Source organism: Borostomias antarcticus, assembly GCF_949987555.1.
Source record: "Borostomias antarcticus genome assembly, chromosome: 8".
NCBI lineage: Eukaryota > Metazoa > Chordata > Actinopteri > Stomiiformes > Stomiidae > Borostomias > Borostomias antarcticus.
In genome coordinates, this window is record NC_140241.1 from 2031790 (window position 1) to 2041789 (window position 10000).

The following is a 10000-nucleotide window of genomic DNA, read 5'->3' on the forward strand; positions in this document are numbered from 1 at the left end:
GAGCTGCAGGAATCCATTTGCAGGAGGGAGTGAACGACGCACCGGAGAAGGAGCGAGGAGGGGAGGAGGAAGACGAATGGAGAGAACAGGGGGAGTGAATGGAACCAGGGGGAGAACATTCCAACGTCAGAGGAACCGTGGTTCTACACCCGTCTGTAAAGTCTGACAGGATGTCAAATTATCTGTGTTTTTTTTTTTGCTGTTGAAACTATTTCATGCTACTTTGATACAGCACCAGTTGTACCATTTTAGTTTTCCCCTGCAACTAAAACACAGTAGAGTTGTGGACATCGCCACCTAGTGGTCATATTATGTAACTGTCATGTCACTTTGTGTGTCGTAAATTACAGACGTATATATATATATATATATATATATATATATATGTATATAGAGTGTGTTTACATGTGAGATACAGGTAATGAGAAAGTAGGGAGAGTGAAAGTCACAGGGAGAGAAAGTGTGTGTGTGTGTGTGTGTGTGTGTGTGTGTGTGTGTGTGTGTGTGTGCGCGGGGGTGTGTGCACTGTTTTTTCTGCTGTTGACTGAACTCAAGTCATATGATTTAGTTTATTTGTCCTGAGATTATATCAATGGGCAATTCACAAAAATGCACTTAACGAACCTCATTACACCTTTGCCAAATAAGAATTAGGATTCCACATCACAAAACAATATAGTACCGTTTGTAATGAGCTTTAATATCTCTCACAAAAATGTTCAATATGACGCAAATGCTGGTTCCTTCTTTACGTGTGTACTCATATTCAATCAACAGTGCAATATCATTACAATGTACTATTGTATAATTCTGGAAAGAATAATTTTGAATTTGTGTCTACACAAGACTATTGTCAGTAAAAGAAAAAACACACCCAGGTGGTGAAGTAAGCGATGTATGCGGGTCAGCGGGCTTATGACCAATTTTTGGTATTGGCTACTCCTGATTGGACTAAATCTCTTGCTTTGAACGGACACACCCAGGGACATACACGGATGGATGAAGGGACACACCCAGGGACATACACGGATGGATGAAGGGACACACCCAGGGACATACACGGATGGATGAAGGGACACACCCAGGGACATACACGGATGGATGAATGGACACACCCAGGGACATACACGGATGGATGAACGGACACACCCAGGGACATACACGGATGGATGAACGGACACACCCAGGGACATACACGGATGGATGAAGGGACACAAATGTCACATGCTGTATAGAAGCGCCTCCCCCATATAGAAGTTGCCTTCATGGTTTTCTTTGCATTACGACATCAGTTCGCCAGCTTTTGACATAAACCAACCATTTTTCAAACGGTTGGTATTGGACTCCTCTACACCACCAGTGGAGCGAACCAAACGGCAACAGCATTCCGAAAGCACTCCCAAATGATCCATTTTGGGGTGACAGGTTAACTTGTTTATCTGCTTTGAGCAAGTCTGAATGAAGAACTCTTGGACAACTGTATATTAAAGTGCCATATTTTGTTTTGGTGGACACAGAAATCACTGGTAATACCAGGGTTCAAGCCAGCAGTGTTCACCAGTACTGAAGCGACATGATTAGTTATAGTTACAGTATGTCTATAAGATTGTGAATATTGGTCTCAAATGTGTTTTCTTTCCCTTGTTGTTTTTTGAAACAGTTGAAACAGTAAACATGGTGTATGCATATGAGTGGTTGTTTCAGTTTTGTGAGTCCCTCAAAATTGGTGCTTTATCTAATATGACAGAGAATTGTGTGTGTGTGGTGGGGGGGGGGGGGGGGGAGAGCTTCAGACCTTGACCAAAATCATGGAATAATACAATAAATAATAATAAAATAAATACAACAACTACTACTACTACTACTACTACTACTAATAATAATAATAATAATATATCATAATATTTGATAGACAGACAGAGTGACAGACCGGTCGGTAGACAGGCAGGCAGGCAGGCAGGCAGACAGACAGACAGACAGAAAGAAAGAAAGAAAGAAAGAAAGAGAAAGAAAGCATGTGCAGAACAACTCAAGACGGACCCACAGACACTGTGCACTATAGTCCTACAAATTGATAGGGCACCAAAACACACAAGCCAACATCCCAACTGTTCGCATTGTCTTCTTATCTTTGCACACATGTAATAGTCTTTAAGTGATTTTGCAAGTCTTTAAGGAATTGTTTGAATTGTGTCTTTGTTCATACCACTGGATTTGTGCGTAGATCGGAACTCTAAATGGGGAAACTTCGGGGGCAGCTTTCCGTGTAGGACACAGAAAATGGCGCTCAGGAAGAAGCGCTAGCTACTAGCCTGTAATGATGAACGATGCAGGTAAGCCACTACTGTGACTACTGACTAATATGTGGTTTATTGAAATGAATGTGCCTGGAGATAACGCACAAACACAGAATAACCGCTGTTGTTTTGCTGCAAGCCCAGATAGAGCCGGCCATGTTGTGTTAGCTACGTTAGCTAGCTACCTACTGTGTGAGTGGGTCTGGAGCTAGCTACCTACTGTGTGAGTGGGTCTGGAGCTAGCTACCTACTGTGTGAGTGGGTCTGGAGCTAGCTACCTACTGTGTTAGTGGGTATGGAGCTAGCTACCTACTGTGTGAGTGGGTCTGGAGCTAGCTACCTACTGTGTGAGTGGGTCTGGAGCTAGCTACCTACTGTGTTAGTGGGTATGGAGCTAGCTACCTACTGTGTGAGTGGGTCTGGAGCTAGCTACCTACTGTGTTAGTGGGTGTGGAGCTAGCTACCTACTGTGTGAGTGGGTCTGGAGCTAGCTACCTACTGTGTTAGTGGGTGTGGAGCTAGCTACCTACTGTGTTAGTGGGTATGGAGCTAGCTACCTACTGTGTTAGTGGGTCTGGAGCTAGCTACCTACTGTGTTAGTGGGTCTGGAGCTACCTACCTACTGTGTTAGTGGGTCTGGAGCTAGCTAGCTAGCTACCTACTGTGTTAGTGGGTCTGGAGCTAGCTACCTACTGTGTGAGTGGGTCTGGAGCTAGCTACCTACTGTGTGAGTGGGTCTGGAGCTAGCTACCTACTGTGTTAGTGGGTCTGGAGCTAGCTAGCTACCTACTGTGTGAGTGGGTCTGGAGCTAGCTACCTACTGTGTGAGTGGGTCTGGAGCTAGCTACCTACTGTGTGAGTGGGTATGGAGCTAGCTACCTACTGTGTGAGTGGGTATGGAGCTAGCTACCTACTGTGTGAGTGGGTCTGGAGCTAGCTACCTACTGTGTTAGTGGGTCTGGAGCTAGCTAGCTACCTACTGTGTGAGTGGGTCTGGAGCTAGCTACCTACTGTGTGAGTGGGTCTGGAGCTAGCTACCTACTGTGTGAGTGGGTCTGGAGCTAGCTACCTACTGTGTTAGTGGGTGTGGAGCTAGCTAGCTACTGTGTGAGTGGGTCTGGAGCTAGCTACCTACTGTGTTAGTGGGTCTGGAGCTAGCTACCTACTGTGTTAGTGGGTCTGGAGCTAGCTACCTACTGTGTGAGTGGGTCTGGAGCTAGCTACCTACTGTGTTAGTGGGTCTGGAGCTAGCTACCTACTGTGTTAGTGGGTCTGGAGCTAGCTACCTACTGTGTTAGTGGGTATGGAGCTAGCTAGCTACTGTGTTAGTGGGTCTGGAGCTAGCTACCTACTGTGTGAGTGGGTCTGGAGCTAGCTACCTACTGTGTGAGTGGGTCTGGAGCTAGCTACCTACTGTGTTAGTGGGTATGGAGCTAGCTACCTACTGTGTTAGTGGGTCTGGAGCTAGCTACCTACTGTGTGAGTGGGTCTGGAGCTAGCTACCTACTGTGTGAGTGGGTCTGGAGCTAGCTACCTACTGTGTGAGTGGGTCTGGAGCTAGCTAACGTTAGCTAGTTGTTTTGAGGAAGCTTTTTGATAAACCATAACCCATTATGAATGTGACCCAACTGAAAAGGTAGCTAAGGTTACTGAGCCAAAGTCTTGTAAGTAGCCAGCATGAGTTACATCTGTACGTGACATGAGGACATGAGTTATTTCCATTAGCTAGGTCACTCTACAGTTAGGTCTCTAGGTGATGTCAACAACAACAAACCAAAGATATAGGTGTCAACAACAACAAACCAAGGATATAGGTAAGGTTAGCAGTAGCAAAGGTGACAAAAAGTCATCTGTCTAACTTACCTATAGCCTAACTAACCCTACCCATAACCAAACCACAACCAAATAAAAGGTATTAATGGCTAAAATGCTTGAAATCATTACTGAAAATAGTCTCCCTAAGTTTGAAGCGGCTTGTATATATGGGTGGAGTGGTAGCAGAATTATGTCTACAGTAACGTTATTTCAGACTGTAGTCCTCTTGTTTCTCCTCCACATACAACCTGTTCTGCAAACAAACTTAGAATAATTGTCTCTTCAGGCCGGCAAACATGAAGAACATGGCCCGAAAACGCAAGTCGAGCTCTCCAGAACGCCCGGCCATGCGCTCCAAAGCGCTGAAGAGGCCAGAGTCCGTCTGTGAAGATGGCGGCCCGCACACCCGGTCCAGGAGGCTGGCCTCGGTGTCGACTCCCACCAAGGGACACGGCTCCAGGACGGGGGTTAGAGATGGGCTGTCCCCACGGAGGCAGTCCCCTCGGTTTAAACAACAGCCCATTTCTTCAGGTACGTACGGAGGAATGAGCAGCTGTTGGGGGAGGGAGGGGGAGAGAGAGAGAGGCAGGGAGGAAGGGAGAGATGGAGGGAGGGAGGGGGAGACAGAGAGAGAGAGAGGCAGGGAGGGAGGGAGAGATGGAGGGAGGGAGGGGGAGACAGAGAGAGGGAGAGATGGAGGGAGGGGGAGACAGAGAGAGGGAGAGAGAGAGGCTGGGAGGGAGGGAGAGATGGAGAGAGGGAGGGGGAGACAGAGAGAGAGAGAAAAAATATGGAAAGAAAGTGATTTTTTTTTTTTTTTTAAAGTAGCCTGAATACTATTCTGATATAGTGGATGGGGCTCAACCTGATTCAGTCTGGCTGGTGATGAAGCGTGTGGGCCAGGCCAGGATGATGCTCTGGCATAGCCAGCCCTTTCTCCACGCTTTGCTCCACTCTGCTCCGGCGCTGGAGAGCGGAGGAAGCTCTGGCTGCGCTGGTCCAGGCAGCACATCGTCTCTTTATAGTCTCAGAATCAGCAGTCACTTTTATTTGCCCGGTAGTTTTTACACATACTAGGAATTAGTTCTGGTCAGTTGGTGCGTAACACTGATGGGTAGACGACATTAGACAGGGTGCAAATGAACAGTGCAAAATACAAAATGGTGTGCGTTGAGTGTGTACAGTATATACAAGAGTTAATAAACCTTTTGGGTGGAGGAGCGACTCAGGTCTAGACTCTGATATTGTTATTCACCGGGTACGACGCACCTTGCCGTCAGTGAGATTGTCATGGTCATTATTTCATCCAACCACAGGCCCGGCGGCTGGTCGTGGGGAGGAGGAGTGTCCTCAGTCTACCGGCCTCTCACAGAGCCAATCAGCGACTGAGGACAAGGCAGAAGTGGACTTGGTCATCACTGTGGGTGAGTTGTCACATTGTGCAGTTTGTGCCACAGAATCATTGAGAGCTGTACAGTGTGGCCCATGCAGTGACCTGAGTCCCATCTGTTTATATGCATCCAAATGAATTGGAAGAGATAGTTCATTAGCGCTGACGATCTGAGCTCAACGATTTAGTCAGTAGTATAAAACACAACACTGTATGCTATTGTTTCCATACTTCCTGTCCCTGGAAGACAAAAGACTATAAAAATGGTTCCCAATGCTTCCCTGCCTGGCACTCACCCTCAAGGGTTGGATTGGGCGGGAGTTCCTGAGACATACTAGCGTCATGTCCAGGGGGTGGACTTGTACATACTAGCGTCATGTCCAGGGGGTGGACTTGTACATACTAGCGTCATGTCCAGGGGGTGGACTTGTACATACTAGCGTCATGTCCAGGGGGTGGACTTGTACATACTAGCGTCATGTCCAGGGGGTGGACTTGTACATACTAGCGTCATGTCCAGGGAGTGAACTTCATCAAACTGCCTCACGCTAAGGAATCAGGAGATAGGCTCCTCCCCTATGGGCCACTAGGATCCAGAACCACTGGTTCTCAAGGCTACTTACTTAATCACTTACTTACTTAATTAATTACTTACTTACTTACTTACTTACTTAATTACTTACTTACTTACTTACTTAATTACTTACTTACTTACTTTCTTTTTCTTTCTTTCTTTCTTTCTTTCTTTCTTTCTTTCTTTCTTTCTTTCTTTCTTTCTTTCTTTCTTTCTTTCTTTCTTTCTTTCTTTCTTTCTTTCTTTTCCTTGGTAGATGAAGGGGGCTGCGCTGGCCAGAGGATGAAGAGGAAGCCCAAGAGAGCGTCAGGCGGTGTTCAGTCAGGCGGTGTTCAGTCAGGCGGTGTTCAGTCAGGCGGTGTTCAGTCAGACTGTGTTCAGTCAGACCAGTCAGACAGCGTTCAGTCAGGCGGTGTTCAGTCAGACAGTGTTCAGTCAGGCGGTGTTCAGCCAGACTGTGTTCAGTCAGGCGGTGTTCAGTCAGGCGGTGTTCAGTCAGACCAGTCAGGCGGTGTTCAGTCAGGCGGTGTTCAGTCAGGTGGTGTTCAGTCAGGCGGTGTTCAGTCAGGCGGTGTTCAGTCAGGCGGCGTTCAGTCAGACCAGTCAGACGGTGTTCAGTCAGGCGGTGTTCAGTCAGACCAGTCAGACGGTGTTCAGTCAGGCGGTGTTCAGTCAGGTGGTGTTCAGTCAGAGTCAGGCGGTGTTCAGTCAGACGGTGTTCAGTCAGACGGTGTTCAGTCAGGTGGTGTTCAGTCAGGCGGTGTTCAGTCAGGCGGTGTTCAGTCAGGCGGTGTTCAGTCAGACCAGTCAGACGGTGTTCAGTCAGGCGGTGTTCAGTCAGGTGGTGTTCAGTCAGAGTCAGGCGGTGTTCAGTCAGACGGTGTTCAGTCAGACGGTGTTCAGTCAGGCGGTGGCTCCGGCTCCACGCCGGGTCTGGGGACGTCGTCCTCACAGGAGAGCGACAGCGACGATGAGTTTGGGCAGCTGGACATCGATCTGGAGAGGAAGTCCAAGCAGCACAACCTGACTTCTGTCCACATCCGCACCATCCTCCATGTGGGTATATATATGTATATATATGTATATATGTATATATATAGGGTACTGGTTAGGTGGGAGGTGGTAAATTGCGACTTGCTACTAGGAATTATTAAATAAAACGCCGCATGAACTCGCACTTCCTCGTCGCAAATTCGGATATGTTTCTCAGCCCCCAGTTGCTCGAATGCACTAGATATAACTAGGTAACTGTGATATAATGGTATATAGATATAACTAGGTAACTGTGATATAATGGTATATAGCTTGAATGCACACAGGTCGGAGGTAGGTATTTTGCCACTTGCGACTTGCCACCTCCGACCACAAACGAACGCACCATTAATCATGAGATGTCCCAATGGTTCACTTGAAGGTTTTGTCTCTTTGAATTGGCAAATTGAGGAGCTGGTCTCGTTTTGAATGGAAATGACACCGATTAAACATTTAAGGACTCTAATAATTTCTAAAGTCACTATTTGTGACCATGTATGTAGGAGGTGATCACCCATGAACACGTGGTGGCCATGATGAAAGCAGCCATCAAGGAGACCCAGGATATGCCCATGTTTGTGAGTGTCATTATTCTGCAAATCATCATGCACTTTATATAGCGCCTTTCTACCTTAACGGACAAAGCGCTTTACAATGGCGTCTCATTCATCCATTCACACACCAATCATCCATTCACACACCAATCATCCATTCACACACCAATCATCTCTCATCCACAGCATGCTAAAAAGTCTGAAAATGGCTGCCTGTGTCATTGAAATGATGTTAAAGATCATGTAATGTTCTTACTTCCTATAATACTTTTACATGTTTTTTAATATGTATTTTTAACTGTTCTTTTCTTGTTTTTTTACTACAGGAGCCTAAAATGACCCGGTCTAGACTGAAACAGGTGGTGGAGGAGGGGGTGAGCGTCCCTCTTCAGTTCATACGGCTGAGACACTCATATTTGGAGAGGAAAGATCCGTACACTGATATCTCCCGGTTCACTTTATTGGGGAAAAAGCCACATTTTGACCCTTAGGTCATGAAGATGCTGCTTAATGTGTCTTTTTGCTGGCATGCAGGTCATCCACACCTGGAATATCTCACCTATCAAAAGGGCCAATGAGGTCAAGGTAAGTGTCAAACTTTAATTTGTTCATATGTGTGACTAAACAGTACATTCAGTTGACGGTTAGTTTTTTGTTCCACTCTTAAGTCAGTTTTATAAATTGAGATGAAGCTCTGTGGTCTCTCTCTCTCTCTCTCTCTCTCTCTCTCTCTCTCTCTCTCTCCCCAGCCTCCCCAGTTTGTAGATATCCCTCTGGAGGAGGAAGAGGACTCGTCAGACGAGGAGTACTGCCCCGACGAGGAGGAAGATGAGGAGACTGCCGAGGAGGTGAGCAAGCAAGGAACTTTAAATATTCTTAATCTCACTTCATATTAGCACCTTTAAGACAACTTCGCTGGTGTTAAAGACAGTAAAAAAACGTTGTATTAGGGTTGCAGTCATGGTACTGTAGACGTAGTGTGATTAATTAGTTCTGTCATCTGATTGGCTGTGCCCTCCAGACGTTTCTGAGTGATGGGGACAGCACGGCGTCGTCCCCGCGGGGCGCTGCAGGCCCTCTGACCAGGACCCCAGCACAGCGCACGGCGTCTGAGAGCAGCACAGACGGCCCTGGACAGGTAACACGACCCACGCAAGGCAACGCACGTTTATTTGTGTAGCACATTACAGCAACAAGGCCATTCAAAGTGCTTTACCTGAGACATTAAAAGCATCAAGACGAAGTGCAACACATAAAGGTCATGTAAAACGCTACCAAACTATTTAAAACATGTTGTTGACTTAATATAATATTCTAGAATTAAATCACATTTGAGAAACACTTTTAACATTTTCACAGTAAAGATCAAATGATTCAGAATCGATTAATGAAACCCCAAATCGATTATTTCATGAATGAATAGTTCATTAATTCATTCAATGATTCATTCATTCATTCATTTTTGGAAATCAGTATCGATACCCAGCCCTAGTATTGATGTGTTGCATCACTTGGCAGTCATGTAATTAAGGTTACAGCTAAAAAAACAAACAGGTTTTAGTAACACTAACCGAATCGATATCGAATCGAATCGAATTGAATCGTGATAATCAATTCTGAACCTGGTGAATCGGAATCGAATCGAAATGTGAATGGATACCCAGCCCTACTCATGTGTTGTGTGTATGTACCCAGCCCTGTGTGTGTGTGTGTGTGTACCCAGCCCTACTCATGTGTTGTGTATGTACCCAGCCCTGTGTGTGTGTGTGTACCCAGCCCTGTGTGTGTGTGTGTACCCAGCCCTGTGTGTGTGTGTGTGTGTACCCAGCCCTACTCATGTGTTGTGTATGTACCCAGCCCTGTGTGTGTGTGTGTGTGTACCCAGCCCTGTGTGTGTGTGTGTGTGTACCCAGCCCTACTCATGTGTTGTGTGTATGTACCCAGCCCTGTGTGTGTGTGTGTACCCATCCCTACTCATGTGTTGTGTGTATGTACCCAGCCCTGTGTGTGTGTGTGTACCCAGCCCTACTCATGTGTTGTGTGTATGTACCCAGCCCTGTGTGTGTGTGTGTACCCATCCCTACTCATGTGTTGTGTGTATGTACCCAGCCCTGTGTGTGTGTGTGTACCCAGCCCTACTCATGTGTTGTGTGTGTGTACCCAGCCCTGTGTGTGTGTGTATGTACCCAGCCCTGTGTGTGTGTGTATGTACCCAGCCCTGTGTGTGTGTGTGTACCCAGCCCTGTGTGTGTGTGTGTACCCAGCCCTGTGTGTGTGTGTGTACCCAGCCCTGTGTGTGTGTGTGTGTACCCAGCCCTGTGTGTGTGTGTGTGTGTAC

At 46.7% G+C, this 10000-nt stretch overlaps 2 protein-coding genes across 2 annotated transcripts in view; both read left to right on the forward strand.

Moving 5' to 3' along the window:
• The window catches only part of npr1b (natriuretic peptide receptor 1b), a gene marked incomplete at both ends in the record, with an annotated part of 52499 nt that extends 50195 nt beyond the window's left edge, over positions 1 to 2304 (forward strand). The window contains one exon of the mRNA XM_084441999.1: positions 2225 to 2304. Within this exon, the coding sequence (XP_084298125.1) occupies positions 2225 to 2304 (80 nt within the window). The remainder of the gene's footprint in view (positions 1 to 2224) is intronic.
• Positions 2276 to 10000, forward strand: part of LOC311312129 (GON-4-like protein) — a 31030-nt gene continuing 23305 nt past the window's right edge. Inside the window, 11 exon segments of the mRNA XM_084442000.1 lie at positions 2276 to 2333; positions 4399 to 4643; positions 5429 to 5536; positions 6333 to 6456; positions 6542 to 6818; positions 6929 to 7132; positions 7612 to 7686; positions 7989 to 8036; positions 8197 to 8247; positions 8412 to 8510; positions 8684 to 8800. Coding sequence (XP_084298126.1) covers positions 4409 to 4643; positions 5429 to 5536; positions 6333 to 6456; positions 6542 to 6818; positions 6929 to 7132; positions 7612 to 7686; positions 7989 to 8036; positions 8197 to 8247; positions 8412 to 8510; positions 8684 to 8800 — 1338 coding nt within the window. The 5' untranslated portion in view covers positions 2276 to 2333; positions 4399 to 4408.